A 19,674-nucleotide genomic window follows, 5' to 3' on the forward strand; every position below is an offset into this window, starting at 1 on the left:
TTGCGACCCAACAAGATCGAGGTGTTATCGTAGATGAGAAACTCAACTTTAAAAAACACATCGCAGCTACAACTAAAAGTGCAATGTGCCTCTTAGGCCTCCTTTACAGATACTGAAATCATAAATGGAAAATTAAGATAAGAATTTCTACTTGCAGAATTCAATTTCAGAGTGCCTTTTCGGTCGACTTGAAATGCTCAACTGTTCGACTAGGTTTTCTCTTGTACAGCGCTCTCTGTTCCACAGGCTTCCCAAGTTTTAATAAACTACCCGCAAACATTGAAATTTTCTCCCCAGAAAAGACTTTCCGATTGTCACTAGCAATGCATCTGTAAATATTTTGTTTGTTTCCTTGTTTATGTCATGTCATTACCTATACCCAGGGCTCGAAGAATCCCGGTCGGCAGGTCGCCATGGCGACTAAAAATTTCAGCCTGCCGACTGATTTCTTGCTGTAACATTTCCATTTTTCAAGTTTGCATGTACGAAATTCTGAAAACTCCAAGTTAAAATTGCAGTACAGCGTAAGTTAGCAAATGATTTTTTTATCAACTTTGTGAACATTTCATGGAATAAATAACAACTTACTCTTTGTCCTCCAACCCGCCCCCATTTCCCTCTTTCTCACATGATTTAGCGATATTTTAAATACAGTGATGCTCAGCTTCTTATTGATTTTTGATTGGTTTGATTTATTTTACTTTGCTTTCTTTCTTGACACTTTTGACTTATTTGTGGAGATGGGGATGAGTGATGATGATGAATGAACTCTCACAAACATCCAAGCTCAGTCCGGGATTCAAACCTGGGACCCTGGGATCGTAGCGCGATGTGCTAACCACTCTGCCACAGTGGCCGGCTCAGTTTCTTATAGTATGCACCATTGCTAGTAGGTGGTTTCCTGGCGCCTGATTTTCAGAGCTGGCGCCTAGCTCTGAAGAAGATTTTTCGAGCACTGCCTATACCCATTTTTTTGTTAAATTATTATAGTTTTATGTGTAAAATGACCATTACAAGTGCTGTATCTGAAACTTGTAATAAATAAATAATAGAGGAAATATGTGGTGGTATGTTTATTAAACGTTTCTAATTTCAAATTTCACAAAGATGTACAAGTGAAAGCAATTTTGTTTGTAGCTGGACACTTGGGGTGAAACTATGTGCTGTGTATGTGTGTGTGTGTATACATTTGTATTTGTATACATACATACATAATACATATCATTTATGCTAGCAAGAATGTTAAAAGAAATGCTTTCGTTCTGCTATGAATAAAAAAAACCTCAGTACATACCTGGCACTCATACGTTCCGCTGTCCCTTTTCTGAACATATTTGATTTGTAGTGTCCAATCGTTCCCGTCGTCAGAGTGTAAAACTTGGAATCTTTCATCGTTTGTGAATGTGACCATTCCTGACGTGAGAATGTGCCAGTCACGGCGTCGAATCCAGGATATCTGTTAGGAAGGAGGAAAAAATTAAATTACTATTACTTGCACACACTGCTGTAATATGCTACAAAGCTTTGTGCCCATATGTGTTTATCCCTATATCGGTCTCACCATCCATATTTATCGTCGCGATTATCCAAAAGCGGCAGAAGAGCGATGTAAAATAAACTGCATTAGAATACTTTGAAAATAGCAAGAACGTGGCCAATACATATATTACATAAACAGTAAACATACTCGGGAATCTTGTAAGTACTCAGTATGTCTCAATGTTTAGCTACAAAGTGCTATCTTTTCATTAAAATGCCCCATTGTTGGTGAAGAAAGAAAGATAAGGACACGAAGTGTTGAAAATAAGGGGAAAACATTGCACAGATGGCCAGTTTTTTACTGATAAATGGAACAAAGAGGCGTTGCTCACTTTGATTCAAAGCTGAGGCAAGGGGAGGTATAACCTCTACCACCCCTAGTTCGACACGCCGCTGTAAATCAGATCAAGAAAGAGTTCCATTGTTGTCGATCCGAAAAGAAACATGGATAATGGTGTTTGTGTGTATGTGTGCGAATAGTATGAGCCGGGAACCCATGTTTCACATTTGACAAATAGCTTGCGCTTCGGAACTTACGCAAACAGCATAAAAGGGAAGGAATATAAAATAGGGAAGTATAAGGGACGCAAATAGTTAGGAAATCTGTAAAATTTATTGTACACAGCTGCAAAAGTGTTCCAGCGAGTTCGAGCAAACTTTAATGCATTCAGCTTACATAAAGGGGGAGCGCAGGGGGGAAGGGGGGGCAAAAATCGATGCAGAAAAGTTATTCTTTCTCCTCTGCTTACCAGGAGAAGTTCATTTTTTTTTCACAGTCTTGAAACGACCCTTTGGGAAAGTTGGGAAGACATGCTCCACAGATGAGATGCAGAATAAAAAATCTTTCCTATTTTTCCAAAAGATGATCCGGGTTTGTAGTAGTTGACAAACGTATTGCGCCAACGCTTTCTGCAGAGTTGCCAACCTTTTCGTAAAAAATCACTAATCGATAAAAAAAAATCGCAACAACAATTTTTCAAAATTGCTTTTGACACAAGTCTGCGCATGCGCATATAAGAAAAGGTTTTCCCATTAACACTTCCACCTCTTAACTGCGGCGAGGTGTAAGGGGTAAATTTTTCGATACTAAATATCAACCTCTCTTCCATGTACTGCACTTTAGACTGAGTCTTGCAGCCTAACGAGGCTCTGGCATCTAGATTAACAGCCAGTACAATCCTCCGTGGGGCTTGTCCTGTTCAAAAGTTTGTGACAGTCCTTTCACCAGTTTCATCTTATCATCATTCATCCTCATCTTCGTGATCATCCACAAGTTGAAGAAAAGCTAAGTAAATCAATGAACAATCTTAACAGTGGCATGTTCAAGAATTCACTCACACTCTCTAGCCTTCTTAAACCAGAAGGTTCATGGCTGCAGCAACACAGGCCTTCCATCTGTCCCTATCTTGAGCAAGATCTATATACTCTTTTTCCATCCATACCGATTTCCTTTAGGTCTATCTCAACGTTGTCCCTAAATCTTCGTCTTGGTCTTCCTACAGGTCTCTTACCATCATGTTTCCCAACAAGAATCCTGTAAACTCCTCTTTCCTCTCCCATTCGTGCCACATGGCCTGCCCACCTAAGTCTTCATGATTTAATCATTCTAATAATATCTGGACATGAATACAAATTATGTAGTTGTAAATTATGTAACCTTCTCCACTCACCTGTCTTCTCATCCCTTTTAGGTCCAAATATTTTCTTAAGGATCTTATTTTCAAATACTCTCAATTTATGTTCCTCTTTCAATGTAAGGGACCAAGTTTCACATCCATATAATAATACAGGCAAAATTACTGTTTTGTATATTTTAACTTTTAGTTTCTTAGATATTAAACGAGAAGACAAAAGTTTATGAAGAGAGAAGTAAAATGCATTTGCTGAATTAAGCCTACTTTTTATTTCCTCTTTAATATAATTTTCATTTGTTAATATTACTCCTAAGTATTTGAATTTGGAAACTGGTTCAAAGGAGTTGATATCAATAATTAGATTTTGATTATTACCTAAAATTTGGTTTCGGCCTGTAAGCCTATCTCTTTAGCAGTTTTCATAAATATTTTAGCATTATTCTTAATTGTATATATATCATGTATTACCGTAGAATTACCGTAGAATTACCGTAGAAAAGTGTCAATTTTATTTCTTGCCTTCGTTTACTCTATTTGCCGACCTTGGTCCAAATAGAGTGGTAGTTATGGCCTATAAAAGCCTTGTCTGCGCATGCCATTTCCTTTAAACATATTTATTTATTTATTGAAATTTCCTGTACAGCAGAAGCCATTAAAAAGCAAAAAAAAACTAAGTCCAGTATTCATCTTACTTTGATTAGATATGTCGTACTGTTACGTTTTTTATTTTATGTCGATTTTTCCAGCTTTTGGACAAATCGCGAAGCTGAGGATGAATGATAATTAGCTGAAGTTGATGAAACATCTATTTACAGTGGCGGCAAATAGAGACGCGCTGGGGGTAGTTGTCGCTACCTTTTTTCACTTTTGTCTCCGCACTATGTCCTCTCAACGCTAAGCACTGTCCACCAAGAGAAAGTAAACTCTCTTTGCCCGCGAGTTTTGGCACCCAATCGCCGTTACTGTCTATGCTCAAGCAAGGGTTCTAACTGGGAACGTCACTAACAAATATTTGTATTGCGTGTATTAATCTCTGTTGCAGTGGTTACCGAAGTGTGCGAAGCGGCGCCCTTGGCGCGAAATGTTCCAATATTTTCACTGAAGCGACACTTACTTGTTAGTTTACACGTAGTTTTAGTACTTTTTACACGTAAAATGTTTCTGAATTTGAAATACGTGTTAATTTTTTAACTTAAGGAAGCAATCTGACCACACTAACTGAGCGTTGCAAGTGATAAATAGGCCTACTTTCTGACTTGGGTGCCGCGGAGAAATCTTGAAACACTAAGGGCGCCGCGAAACGAAAAAGTTTGGGAACCACTGCTCTGTTGTATAAATGAGAAATTATGCATTTTCTAGTATGAACACGATAGATAGAGAATAAGAAAACTATATGTAGGGAGAATAAGAGAAAGAGGGCAGAGAGGGAGAATAAGAGAAAGAGGACAGAGAGGGAGAATATGAGGAAGAGGACAGAGAGGGAGAATAAGAAAAAGAAGACAGAGGGTGAATAAGAGAAAGAAGTCAGAGAGGGAGAATAAGAGAAAGAGGACAGAGAGGGAGAATATGAGGAAGAGGACAGAGAGGGAGAATAAGAGAAAGAAGACAGAGGGTGAATAAGAGAAATAAGACAGAGAGGGAGAATAAGAGAAAGAAGACAGAGAGGGAGAATAAGAGAAAGAAAACAGAGAGGGAGAATAAGAGAAAGAAGGGAGAGAGTGAATAAGAGAAAGAGGACAGACTTAATAAGACAAAGAGGACAGAGAGGGAGAATAAGGAAGGGGACAGAGTTATAAGAAAAAGAGGACAGAGAGGGAGAATAAGAAAGAGAACAGAGAGGGAGAATAAGAGAAAGAGGAGAGAGGGAGAATAACTGAGAGAGGAGAGAGAGGGAGAATAAGAGAAAGAGGACAGAGAGGGAGAATAATTGAATGATTGATTTAGGTTTTTTTTCTTCGCGTTTCGTACCTCTTGGCGAATTTGCGAAGATGGGGATGAGTGATGAAATGATGAAATTGATGAATGAACATTCACAGACAACCAAGCCCGAGCGGGATTCGAACCCGGGATCCTTGCCGTCCCAGCGCCATGTGCTAACCACTCGGCCACAGGGTCCGGCAGAGAGGGAGAATAAGAGAAAGAGGGCAGAAAGGGAGAATAAGAGAAAGAGGACAGACAGAGAATAAGAGAAAGAGGGCAGAGAGGGAGAATAAGAGAAAGAGGGCAGAGAGGAAGAATAAGAGAAAGAGGGCAGAGAGGGAGATTAAGAGAAAGAGGACAGAGAGGGAGAATAAGAGAAAGAGGACAGAGAGGGAGAATAAGAGAAAGAGGGCAGAGAGGGAGAATAAGAGAAAGAGGGCAGAGAGGGAGAATATGAGGAAGAGGACAGAGAGGGAGAATAAGAGAAAGAGGGCAGAGAGGGAGAATAAGAGAAAGAGGACAGAGAGGGAGAATAAGAGAAAGAGGGCAGAGAGGGAGAATAAGAGAAAGAGGACAGAGAGAGAATAAGAGAAAGAGGGCAGAGAGGGAGAATAAGAGAAAGAGGGCAGAGAGGAAGAATAAGAGAAAGAGGGCAGAGAGGGAGAATAAGAGAAAGAGGACAGAAAGGGGAATAATCGCAATTACAGAGTAGACATGTGACATGCATATGTTGAACTGATACCTTCAGAGTCTACTAAAGTTTCAGAATCAATTTCGTTTATATTCACTTCGATTTTATACCAAAGAAAAGGTACTACTAAAATCAACATACTGACAAATCTAAGACACATTACAAACAACACACAACTAGTATCTACGGCACTATAGGGCCAGAATTGGCAAAGTTTACAATTCCTTGCAATTTATGTACATTCTTGCAGTGAATATATAGTTATAACCACCACTTGATTGATTTGCTTCATGTGAATCCAGACGCCAAAACCTCGTTAGTGTTCAAAATACAGTCCTTTGTGTACTGCGAGGAAGAAAAGTTCACATTTGCGTGGCGAAGAGGTTAGCACGCTACAAAGTCAAGGGTCTCGGGTTCGTATCCCAGCGTGGGAATTGGTGTTTTTGTGAGTGTCCATTCATCAATTTGATCATATCATCAATTATCCTTATCTTCGCGATTAGCCAAAGGTGGCAAAAAAAACTAATATAATAAACCAAATGAATCAACCAACCTTACACTCCACTTATACCACTGCATCCTTACAGAGAAACGTACACGGGCCAGACGTAACGCTGACATGACATTTAAGCAGTAAGTAGCAAATGCTTTGGAAAAGGAACGAGAAAATTCCATTCATTCGGGGCCTCCCCGTAACATTGTCGCCTTGCAATCAAGGGGTCCAGTCCCGATTACCCTTACCGTGCATAAAGTGGAGTTAAACAATAACGAGGCAAGTTCATTCAAATTATCCTACACCGACGGAAAATTTCTCTGCACCTGGCAACCCTGATGACGACAGAGGGCACCACACGTTAGCCTTGTGGGTGGAAATTGCGAACACGATTTCCGAAGCAAGAGCAACATTAGTGGAAAATTTACGAACGTGCGCGCTTATGAAAAGAAAGAACCGGGATACTTAGCATAGTCGAAACACAAAGGGAATGAAGTGAAGGTCTTTGAAATTCCACCATTCTCTTCCTCACCGTGCCAGCTCTGTATCGTTGAATAATGTTGGCGGGAAAGCTGCCACGACCTTTAAACGTTTTGTTTTGACTAGGCTTCATATTGCGATTTCACAGCCACTGGTTCGGAACGAGAGAAAGAAAGGGACAGAGAGAAAAAAAGTGCTTTTTTATTCAATTTGCAAACCGTGAATTCCTCTGTCTTTGTGACGAAGCTCACGAGAACTACAATCGATTCTATTTGGGGGCGCGGAAGGATACAAAAAAAATGCTTCTCCACATTAGGCAGTTCATTCCGAATTTAAATGGATCTATTCCTTGTTCATAGATCCCCCCTTTAGAGTCTGCATTAGCATGTAAATAGTTTTAGCATCCAGTGGGGAAATCGATAAGTGTGGCAAGAGAACACAACTCACAAATGTGCTACTAGGTGGAGCCCCTAACCAAAGCTAGCGCGGAAGGATATTAAAAATTTAATGCGTTTAATCTCGAAAGCAGCATTTCATACGAAATGGAATCGCTGGATGAGCAAGTAAATGGAATTCAACCGGCCTGTTAGAATTACAAAGGGACGCTTCATTCAGTATCTATCATCCTAAATACTGTTGTATACAATGGTAGAATTAACATACTCTTTCAGCCAGTTCACTGGTGTGTAAAGGTTAAAGTTTCAAGATTCAGTTTGCCATTTGTGTGCAAAGTCATCAGACAGAATGCAATATAAATAGAAATATGTTAATTTTAATGTCGCGAACAGTATATATTTTATACAACACTGGAAATGCATTAAATAATAAAAAAATTATAAATAAATAAAAGAAATAATATATAATCAATTATACAATGTAACATTTAATAATTTGATATTAAGTTCGATATGTGCCGACTTCTTAGTGGGGGAGGGGCGTTTCTGTGCTCTAAACGTCCTCAATTTAGAGGATATTAAATTAAACAACGAATCTTATCACTCCGTAAACCTTATTTGAGGTCGGCTCCTATTATTCGGTCAATACGTAAGATTTTGTATACATTTTCACAGTGAACCTAAAAATATAAACTTATTTTTTTAAATATTGAAAACATTCTAAAGATTGATTGATTGAGTTGGTGTTTCAAGACCACTTGATGCACAGTAATGCTAATCGGGACTGGACCTACAGTTTAAAGTGGGATCGGAACCACTATGCGGCTGGAAATATTCTAAAGAGGAAACACATTTTTTTATCGTCGGGCAGATTTTGCAAAGCAAACAGGGCCAATTGGCTGCTAAAAGTTGAGGCGATTAATATAATTTACTAAAAACCTCCATGCTTCTAATACGTGGCGTGTGCGTATATAAGGTGGGGCAAAAATGTGGAACCACGCCTATAAAAGACAAAGGGACTGGCACATACCAATTCAATGTGCCCAAGAATGATATGGGCGAAAGGGAAAACCATACATGCCATGCAATCTACATGGCCGCCATCTTGGAGTCAATTTCATTTTCATAAATGGAAAGGTGGTCATGTAAGATATCAAAATGGGCAGGAATTTCAAGAGAAATACGATGGGGAAACAATAACTCTTAATTTGCAGAGTACGTTTTCTATTTATTTGTTTTCTTTTTTCATTGTTGCAGTTTGTGTTTCGACACAAACAATTGTCGAACGTTGTGAAACAATAATGAATTGGTTTCTTTGTCACGAAATGCTTCTATTCAAAGCTTTCTTAAAAAATATAACAAGAACGAGTATTTGGAGGAGAAATTTACACTCGCCAGAGATATATTCTGGTTTCACACTCTTGGAATTTTCAGTTTCCTAAAGTAGTACTAATAGTACGTTCTAAAAATGTTTCTCAGGCACTAAAACATGACTGAAATATACTTAAATACGGTAACATTTTTTTAAGAAAATCAGAAATGCAAACTAGGAATCTTTAATTAACCTATATCATTATTATTGAGTTTTTCTTGTTTCCTCATTTCAAAATTTGTAGGATGTAAATATGGCATAAAAAAGAAAATATAAAATATAAATGAACGCACAAAAAATGTCGGTGAAAATCACAATACTGCCTAGCGCGCCAAAATATCTAGCAGTGTTTAAAATAATTTTGTGTTTTAAAGAACTTCATTTATTCACATTTTTAAAGTTGATAATAATTCCTGCTTCTCGTCCATAATACTAGAATCAGAATTTTCGCGTTCTGGCTCACAGTTTGCTCATCATTAAAGTTGCCAGATTTCTAAAATAGAAAAACGGGACATACTGATTATATAGGCGTGGATATAGTTAAATTTATTTTTATAACATTTTTAAATATTACAAAATCAATTGCTGTTTAAAGCATTCTTAATTTGATTATATTAATATTTGAGTGAACTCTTGGCGTCCTTTAAGAGGACATTTTTTCCCCAATGCATTACTATAAAATTCAGAACATGACTTATTCTCATTCACTTATTATTTTCTTTAGCTAAATACCGGATAAATGGGCGTCCCGAGAACATTTTTAAAAAGGAGGACAGTCCCTTATATACGGGACGTCTGGCAACCCTACTCATCATACATTCTCTTACACGTATCTACAATTCTCTCCATAACTGCACATTTAGCATACAATCAAAGTTGTGGACCATGTAGGACCAGTGATGTGCCATAGACTATAAGTTTACGTCTACATGCGTTGTCTACACGTAATCTACGCGTAGATTACATTGGGTTGTAGTTTACATAGACTACGTAGACAATCTAAAGTGCATTAAAATTAATTTTCAAGGGTTTCATGAAAGGAAAGTGACATTTTCAACTATATTGGTTCCTAACGAAATGAGAAGAATCCTATTTACAACAAAATGTATCTTCTCTTCTATCATGAACTATGGAAGAAGATAAATAGTATGCAAAAAACAACAACAGATGGCAGTCGTGAGCCAAAAGTAGTATTTTTCCCATAAAACACTAGAATATTTCCTACATTAGGTTTCTTTCTAGGTGAGAAATTATTCGAATTTGGAAGAAAGAGTATGGAAAGTTCTTCTCACACATCAGCAACTGATACGCAGTATAATTTTCTTCTAATTCCACGGCGCCCTTTGTTAAGTTATCACCTTTCGCCATGTTGTTTACATAGATTACCTAATCTACGTGTATAAAATAGTCTACGTGTACAATGTAGACTATCGTTGTTTACGCGTAGACATACATCACTGTGTAGGACATGATATTATCGGATATGTACCGTGAGGACTGTACATTTGGCAACGCTGCTTTGATTTGAATATATTGCAGGAGGTGTCTGATTGGAATTCCTCATCCAAATTCCTTCCCTGGATCCGCCATTGAAAAACCAGGACGTCAGATAAGCTGGCTCTTTGTTTATTTAAATTGGTTCCTCATTTACGATGCTTTGGCACGCTTTCTCCCGCATGTAAATCCCACGTTGATAAAAATGGCGTGATTGGCTTATTAAATTATAATTCTCTCTGCTATGAATGTGTTGAGGCGATCGAAATCGGTGTCAAATTACTTGGGTTTCATTTAGCAAAGCGGAGGGCAAAAAAGTATCCACTCTCGCATTCCTCCACAATCAACATCGCTGGCAGCGGACCAAGTGACGTCAAATGCTCGGGCAATAAAAGCGGAAGATCGCAGGTCGCAGCAGTTGTCGGTTTCCTTTTCGGTTTGTGCATTGCGGTCTTCTGTGAGCCGGTCATTGTTGGAGAACAACAATAATCCAATACATTATTGCGGTGAATCGTCATGGTGAAATCTGAGCGCCGTGTGATATGTATCGATCTCCATTCGTGTACAACGCTAATATATATGACGTTACGTTTGATGTATATATTTGCCGACGTCTGTGGCGGAGTGGTTAGCGCAGCGAGGGGTCGCGGGAATGGGCATTTGTTCTTTGTGACTGTCCACCATCAATTTCATTATATCATCACTCATCTTCATCGTCGTGATTAGCTAGAAATGAAATATAAAATATACTAAATCAATCAATATTTATAATTTTTGTCATTTTAAATCTCTGACTAGACTACATTCTCGGATCAAAAATAAACCAAGAGCACAGAAATTGCAGTGCATCATTTAGTCTAGAATTTGATAATAAAAATCTTAATATGCTGACCTTTATGGCAGAGTGTACCGGTTTCGGATTACGGCCTGAGCATAGATGCTCTTTGCGAGTGTCCCTTCATCAATTTCATCATACCATCACTCATCCTCATCTTTGCGATTAGCCAGAAGTGGCAGAAAAGCGAAGTAATATAGTTTACATTTTTTAATATTACCTGCTACCTATGGCGCTTCGGCTCGTTTCCCCCAACTTCTCCTCCAGAACGTCCTCTCTTGGGATGCTCTTCTCCAGTTCCTGATGTGAAGGATGGAGTCTGCGTCCTTCTGGATACTCTCCTCCCATCTGATCCTTGGTTTTCCTGCAGGTCTTCTTCCTCCCGTTCCCTCCTAGCATCTTCTTCGGGATCCGGTGCTCATCCATTCTAGCTACATGGGCCAGCCCAGTTTAGTCTCTTTATTCTTATGTATATGGAGAGAGGTACTTCCTTATAAAGTTTGTAAATTTCGTCATTATATCTAATTCTCCACCCTCCTTGTGACTGATTAGGGCCAAAGATCCTTCGGAGGATTTTACGCTCAAATGAGTCGAGTTTGTTAGCAGCTTGTTCCGTAAGAGTCCATGCTTCACATCCATACACTACAATACAGCGTGAGCACAAAAGCACTCCCTGGTTTTGAAAGGGTATTACTTTAATTCCAAAAGTAGTATTCTACAGAAATGTTCACAGTAGTTGTAAAAACTCATAAAGTTTTCGTGGTGTTCATTGGAATTACAAATGCTCAATGTGCGCGCCACCTGTTACGCTGGAAACATCGAGACGATGATCCAGCTCCAACCACACCTTCTCAAGCGTATCCGGTGTGATGAAGTTGACAGCTGTACTGATGCGTTCCTGAAGATGATTCAAGGTTGTGGGTAGTGGAGGTACATAGACCTGGTCCTTCACGAACCCCCAAAGGAAAAAGTCACAAACTGTCATGTCCGGTGATCGTGGCGGCCACTTGCATAGATTTTGATCATTGGGTCCAGCTCGTCCTATCCAACGGTGTGGGAGGTTGTCATTCAGAAAGCTGCGTACAGATTGATGCCAGTGTGAGGGCGCTCCATCTTGTTGCAGAATGTAGTCACCTCTCTCTGCAGCAAGTTGAGGAATTATCCAGTCACGTAGCATTGTTAAGTAGCTTTCACCTGTGATTGTTGGCCCCTCAAAGAATAACGGACCGTACACTCGACGCTGTGACACTGCACAAAAAACATTCACCTTGGGTGAGTCACGTTCCACATCAAGAGTGGCATGCGGATGCTCGCTTCCCCAGATCCTAATATTATGCCTGTTCACTTTTCCACTCAAGTGGAAGGTCGCCTCATCACTAAAAATGATCTTTGTCAGAAAGGTTTCATCGTCCTCCATTAAAGTGTGGATAGACTCACAAAACTCACGTCACTTTACCTTGTCTTGTGGATATAACTTTTGAACCAATTGCAGCCGGTACGGGTGAAAACGCAAACGCTTCCGTAAAATCTTGCTTACGGTAGTTTGTGGCACCTGCAACTGCCTGCTGGCTTGACGTGTTGATTTTCTGGGACTGCGTACAAAGGCTTCTCGCACACGCTCCACAATTCCTCAGAGATGGACGGTCGGCCAGAATGTTCTTTTCTTTGATCACAAATGCATCCTCTCTCAACAAATGTTTTATGCCACTGCAGAATGGATTTGTGTGTAGGTGGATCAACATTAAACTTCCGTTTAAATGCACGCTGCACTCTCACAACACTGCTTGTTTTGGCAAATTCTAACACGCACCAGCTTCTTTGCTGCGGAGTTAACGCCATTTTCGATGTTACTGCCCTCTAGCTACCGAATTCACAACTAGCGATTCTGAAAAGAAATATATTAAAATATTTTGAGTAAACTGAGCTTTGGATATCAATTTTATCAAAATATTCTATTAATTTTATGACATCTTGAAACCAGGGAGTGTTTTTGTGCTCACGCTGTACTATGAATGAGTGTTTTGTACAGCATCACTCGAGCTCTCCAATTCACATCTCTACATCTGATTAAAGGTAATATCGAGAAGTAGGCCTTGTTTGCTGTTTGAATATGTGCTTGTATTTCTGCTATTTCTTCATTTTTCTTTCAGGTTTGTACCTAGGTATGAGAAGTTGTTGGTCATTTCGATGTTAAAGTTTTCTATTACCATGTTCTGTTCACAGTTTCTTCATTTCCTTGACTGGATTAGTATTTTTGCCTTATTCTCGTTTATTTTTAGTCCAACTTTGTTGCCTTCCTCATTCAGGTCCTTAAAGACTTCCTTTACTCTTCTTAGTGATCTACCCATGATGTTAATATCATCTGCATATTGCATGTATTGTAGAATGCCTCTGGCATCAATTCATAGCTGCCTGATAATATTATTTTTAATATTATCCCCATGTATTTGAATGTAGAAACTTATTCGAATGAGTTGTCATTTATAATTAGGTTTTGATTGTTACCAAACACTTGGTTTCGATCTGTAAGCATGTATTTAGTTTCCTCTGTGCTAACTTTCGAACCTATCTCATTTGCTACTTCTAAAAGTAGCTACTAGTACTCAGAAATAGAAGTAGTTGCTACTTCTATTTCAGCGTTATCATTGAATGTATTCATATCATTCGTTAGTAATATTAACGCCATCTGCATATGCGAACATATGCTACTTTATTTCCTTCTAGTTCATCCTTAGTTTTTCCATCTTCCTAACTGTATATTCTAAAGTTAAAGTTAGAAGCCATGGCGATCTTGTTTTAACACATCCTGAATCTTGAATTTATTAGACATACTATAGTTAGGCTACATGCACGGATTTTAGTTTGTTTCGTAAAGTCATACTCTTAGCATATTAACAAGTTTGTATGTACGTATTCCAAATTCAAGCCAAATGTTTTATAATTTGTATATTTTACACAATCGTATGTTTTTTAAGTCAATAAATAATATGATTACATTTTGACATTTTTCAGGTGCTCAATGTTATCTACTCGTACAAATATATTGATAATTAGGGCTGAGCCGATACCAATGCCGATGTATCGGTATCGGTTGGGATTCATCTACCGATACCAGCCGATACTTTTCCGGCATTTTGGTCTTTCACGGAGGACACAAAAATGGCGACAGTTTCGCGGAGTCTAATTATCCTGGAAATTACGCAAAATCCAAACTTCATTTTTATTTTGCACCAGTTTTGCACGAAACACTGGATTTCGTGATTACATATCTTCTATTTTAGTATTCTGATGTAATTTTTAAATATTCTAAAGCAAATATCTTGGTAATTTGATGCATATGGTTGGAGAAGAATATTTACACGCTGACATTGATCAATATTTTAAACAACATTTAATTGTTCAAATTTTTAAGTATCGGTATGGGTGGGAATCGGTATGAGTATCGGGATCGGGATCGGTTGAAAGTGGTATTGGCTCAGCCCTATTGATATTCATAGCGTATATCGGCGATTTTTAGTTCGTTGGCCTCTATGTTAAAATACATGGCTGACGGACGAAATTTGACCTCCTTTTATTTTTTAAGCATCAGCATCACCACCACCACCAGCATCATCATCATCATCATTAGCAGCAGCATCAGCACCACCACCATCAGCATCATCATTAGCATCAGCATCAGCACCACCACCAGCAGGAGCATCATCATTAGCAGCAGCATCACCACCAGCACCACCAGCATCATCATCATCATTAGCATCAACACCACCACCAGCATCATCATCATTAGCATCATCATCACCACCAGCATCATCATCATCATCATCATTAGCATCAGCACCACCACCAGCATCATCATCATTAGCATCAGAATAACAACCAGCACCAGCATCATCATCATCATTAGCATCAGAATCACCACCACCACCAGCAATCATCATCATCATTAGCAGCAGCATCAGCACCACCACCAGCATCATAATCATCATCATTAGCATCAGCACCAGCATCATCATCATCATCATCATCATTAGCATCAGCATCAGCATCAGCATCATCATCATCATCATTAGCATCAGCATCACCACCACCAGCATCATCATCATCATCATTAGCATCAGCATCACCACCACCACCAGCAGCATCATCATCATCATTAGCATCAGCATCACCACCACCACCAGCAGCATCATCATCATCATTAGCAGCAGCATCAGCACCACCACCAGCAGCATCATCATCATCATTAGCATCAGCACCAGCATCAGCATCAGCATCAGCATCAGCAGCAGCTCAATGCACTTTAGGACAGAGTTCTACACTATATGCTCCCTCAGGGTAGTTTCGCTTTCCTCAGCTCTGTATAAAACCGCAGTAATCTCTCTCTGGCGCTCAGTAAGGGACAAACAAATGCGTTGACAGTGAAAGGAATAGCGCGAAGACGGGCTTCCTTCTGCTTGTTCTCACGCCTTTCCATTTACAGAATGGACTGGGGGAAGCAGAGAATAACAGAGCAAGAAGAAAATCAATTAAGATAGCGCTTGGGTAAAAAAGAAAAATATCGATCGTTCTTAATTGTTTGCTGGTTCCTTCGTCCTGCTCGTGGTTAACTTAACTGATCTTGATCGTAATGCTAAACGCGAGTAATCTTGGTGATCACAGAACGTATACATTGTGAAGATAGCCCAATGAGTAATGCATCCATACAAAGAACCGTTTCACTGTTTCACTGGAGACATCTGTTGGTCTGCGCTGAAAGTGGGTACTGGACTGTGATCAAATTCGGGCAGAGAATGGCCAGGATTATTATGATACAAATCTTTTAGATTTCAAAATCCTTAAGTTCGAGTAGGGCAAATTCTTCAGAAAAACTCAACAATGTGCAAGCTCAGGCACCTGGCGACCCGTTGGGAGAGAATGAGACAAAGTTACTTAAACTTTCTTGCTCCCCAACAAGTAGCCAAATAGCTAAGATAGTGAGCCGGCCTCCCGTGGAAGAGTGGTTAACACATCGCGCTACGACGCCAGGGGTCCCGGGATCGAATCCCGGCCTGGGCATGGATGTTTGTGAGTGTCCATTCATCAATTTCATCATATCATCCCTCATCCCCATCTTCTCAAATTAGCCAAAATGTGGCACAAAGAGCGAGGAAAAATAAAGCAAATCAATCAATCAAAGCTAGCAGTGAGTGTTTAATTTGTATTTTCCACGCACAATCTCAAACCAGCCCTAGTGGCTCGGAACTATTGGTGACGAGGTCGTGAGTCGACTACTGAACGTGCTTCACAACCACCAAAGCAGCTTAAACTAGCGAGGTAACTTAATCTAATCGTTAGATCAAGTTACCAGTTACCTCGGCGTTAGATATCATCCAGTAGTTAATGACTAGGGCTGGGATTTTAAGGCAAATGCATATTTTTTTGGTAAGGCAGAAACATTGCATAAGTAGATAGAAATGTGTTTTACAAGTAACTGAATTAATTGGGATGCCTTTGTTAGGACTTTTTTTTTTCCAATTTTTGACCCTTTTTGGAGTAATGGTCATTTTTTAAACTTTTTAAAACGTTTAAGTCATTTTTCGGCCTTTTAAAAGTCATTTTATGTATTTTGCTACATTTTGGTAAAGAAGGGGCATTTTACATGCAAATGTAACCCTTTGAAGGAGAGAGGTTCCCGACTCTCGTCTCATTGCCTTCAGCGCAGTTCTGAAGGACTGTGTTTGAAGAAACAAAGAAATTCTGTACAGTATTGTTGACACAAGCTGTTGTGTAACAATTCAGCTCAAACAATGTCATTTCCCCCTCTATCAGTAAATATATTGTCGCCAGACGGATTATTGTTAAAAATCAAGGGGTACAAAGTTTTGTGCTCTGTATCGGACATTTTGTTAGGGAAGCAATTTGCACTCATGGAATTGAAAGTGACTTAACAGCAAGTGCTATTGTTCGTATTAAGTATGCTCCTCTTGTGTCGGTGGAAGTCGAGAAAAGTTTTTCCGTGTACAAGGCTCTCTTGTGCGAAAACCGACAATCATTCACTTTTAAAAATTTTCATATGGTTTTCATTGTGTACTGCAACTCAGTACTTAAAGTGTAAAAGATGGTAAAAAGTGAACTTTCTTCCTTGTACTACCATACGCAATTAACATGTGATAGATACTGTAACGTTAATTTGTAATTTGAATTTCTGTTGGTAGTTTATAAATGTGTTTTACAAATCTTTCAGAAATTTTAGGACATTTTTCTAAGTTTATAGGGCATTTTCTTGCATGTAATAGGTCATAAATGCATTTCTTAAAGGTCATTTTTTGGTAATTTGAAGGGCATCAAAATCATAGCCCTACTAATGTCAAACAAACAGAATTTTATATATAAGCAATATCGAACATAAATAAGAGTAGAAACTAATATTCAGAGGTGTACCAAGGGGACTGCCAGAGGCCCCGCTTCCCATGGGACTGCTACAAAAAAATGTAATAAATAGAAGTGATAGATGAAAAAGGTGGGCAATAAAATTACAACATTATGTTTCTATCCGGCTTTCAATTCTAGTTAAACGTTATAATTTGAATAAATATTTAACATATTTAAACTACAAGAACATTTCAAATGTATACAACAAAATGAGATTCACAATTATTATGTAAGTCCTGAAATCTATAACTAACTGATAGAATTAATGTTCAACAAAGTCAAAATGACTATATTTTAAAAGTCAAATTAGCTAAGTACTTTGCTATATTAGGTGATTGCACTAAGAATTTCGCATGTATTGAGGAAATAACTATCATTTCAAGATTTGTTTATATTGAAACCGGTTCTGTCGAAAAACCATTTCGTTGGTTTTCTTTCCTTCTTTTTGACTAATCGCGAAGATGAGGATGAGTGATGAAATGAAATTGATGAAGGGAAACTCACAAAGAACACCAACCCCCAGGGCGGGATTCGAACCCGGGACCTGGCGTCGTAGCGCCTTGTGATAACCACTCCGACACGGTGTCCGGCTTTTTATTCTGTTTGTGATAATTGGGATGTTGACTGTTACGGAATATTTGAACAATTTCAAATGCTTGTTGCGGTAGTTCGTTCAAACATATGTGAAAGAAGTGTGCGGGGGCTGAAAAATAAAGATTTGGACTTTTCCTGTAACTACTGCATCAGTTAAAAGAAACTTTTCCAGGTTGAAGTTGATAAAAACTGACCCCCGAAAGACCACGTCACAACTATTGTCAAGACTGGCAAAAATATCCATAGAAAATAACTGTACAGTGGGATCCATAGGATGAGAGAGAAAAAATAATGAAAATAGTCATGGACAATTTGCACGGTAATACTCATGGATCCCACTGTACTATTCAGAATTTGTGAGCGAATTCAACTACGGGAAAAAGAGAGAAAGACAATTTTAGGGTGAGTGAAATTATTATAAATACGTATAATTTTAATCAATAATTATTATTATTTAAATTTGATAATACTTTATCTAAAAATTTAAAATTGATTCACACGATCATGGCAATTTTGCATTTACATTGATATCTCAAATTCAAAGAACGTTCTATTTCTCTACCAGGGCCTCGCGATATGTTGCTACGCCATTGCTAATATTTCACACGTGAACAGTAGAAATTATAATTATAGCATAAATTCTAAATAGTTCTAATACATCCTCGTGTCCTTGGAATAACATACCACAGATGTTACTATTATCTGCAGTTATACACTAAAACAGGAGCACTGCCATCTGTTGAATGTCGTTCAACTACTTTGCAATTCATTTGAGTCATCTTCCTGCTTGTAACGTCGTTGCAACACCGCCACAGACTACAAACTACGGTCCGGGGCAGCCAGCGACTTGGAAAAGAGGCGTTAAGGGCCTATTAAATGAAAATCGCAGCCGTAAGAAACGAAAGGAAACGCAGACATTTATAATTGATGAAGTTCTCAGAGAGGTAAATCCTGTGCTTTCGCACCTTTAATTCATTAATTCGCTAGAAGAGTTTTAGCAGCAAGACTTGAAAGAGCCGGAACAAATTTCCGGGTTCTGCATTGATTTTTTTTGCGCTATATCGCTTACTTCCGCTGTAAATGATCAATAATTTAATGGCTTGAAAGCGAATTCTGAAGATTACCTTCCCCCATGAAATGTTAACAAGTTTTCTTTTCGTGTTCGTGGATATCTGTTTCAAAGACCTTTTGAATATGCACTATGTGGCTTCGTGGCGCTGGTGTTGGTAACGAAGCTGCAAAACGTCCCTTGCTGTGCAAGTGTGGTTGTGTATCGACCCTTCTGATAGCATAGCGGCTAACGCTTTCGCTTTGTTATTAAGGGGTTTCGAGTTCATATCCCGGTTGTGTACATGGTCAGGGCTCGAAATGGACTGGAGCGCACAGGAACGACGTGTAGATGGTTGTTGCAGCGAGAGCAAATTATTGTGGCGTCTATATTGTGGCTTGTGGTTTTCATTTTTACATATTTTTATTGTCGTGTCTTGTATTCGATTATTCTGACAGATTAACCCAACAGTAAAAATTCAAGTCATTCAAACAATAAATCCAGTCCCTAACCATAAGCAAATTAACAATATGAAAATATCTTTCAGTTTCACTAATTGACTTCTTAATAAGTATTATTATAACAGAGTATTGAGGATATGTACAGTCACGGACACTTCTGGCTTTTAACGATCCCATTCGAAGTCAATCGTATCATTACAACCCAGAAGTGTTCGTGACAGTACATTTAATTCAAATTTATCTCCTTTTGATTACCATTCACGATTTCCGCCTGTTTAAATTTTAAAAACGGAATAAAATTCTAGAA

The 19,674-nt window shown here is 38.7% G+C and overlaps 1 protein-coding gene across 1 annotated transcript in view; it reads right to left on the reverse strand.

The window, feature by feature from the left end:
* The window catches only part of LOC145979413 (lachesin-like), a 287,347-nt gene that overhangs the window by 29,903 nt on the left and 237,770 nt on the right, over positions 1-19,674 (reverse strand). Inside the window, exon 4 of the mRNA XM_083112296.1 lies at positions 1,295-1,456. Within this exon, the coding sequence (XP_082968422.1) occupies positions 1,295-1,456 (162 nt within the window). The remainder of the gene's footprint in view (positions 1-1,294; positions 1,457-19,674) is intronic.

Source organism: Lepisma saccharinum, chromosome 26 (assembly GCF_977018435.1).
Source record: "Lepisma saccharinum chromosome 26, izLepSacc3.1, whole genome shotgun sequence".
Classification (NCBI taxonomy): domain Eukaryota; kingdom Metazoa; phylum Arthropoda; class Insecta; order Zygentoma; family Lepismatidae; genus Lepisma; species Lepisma saccharinum.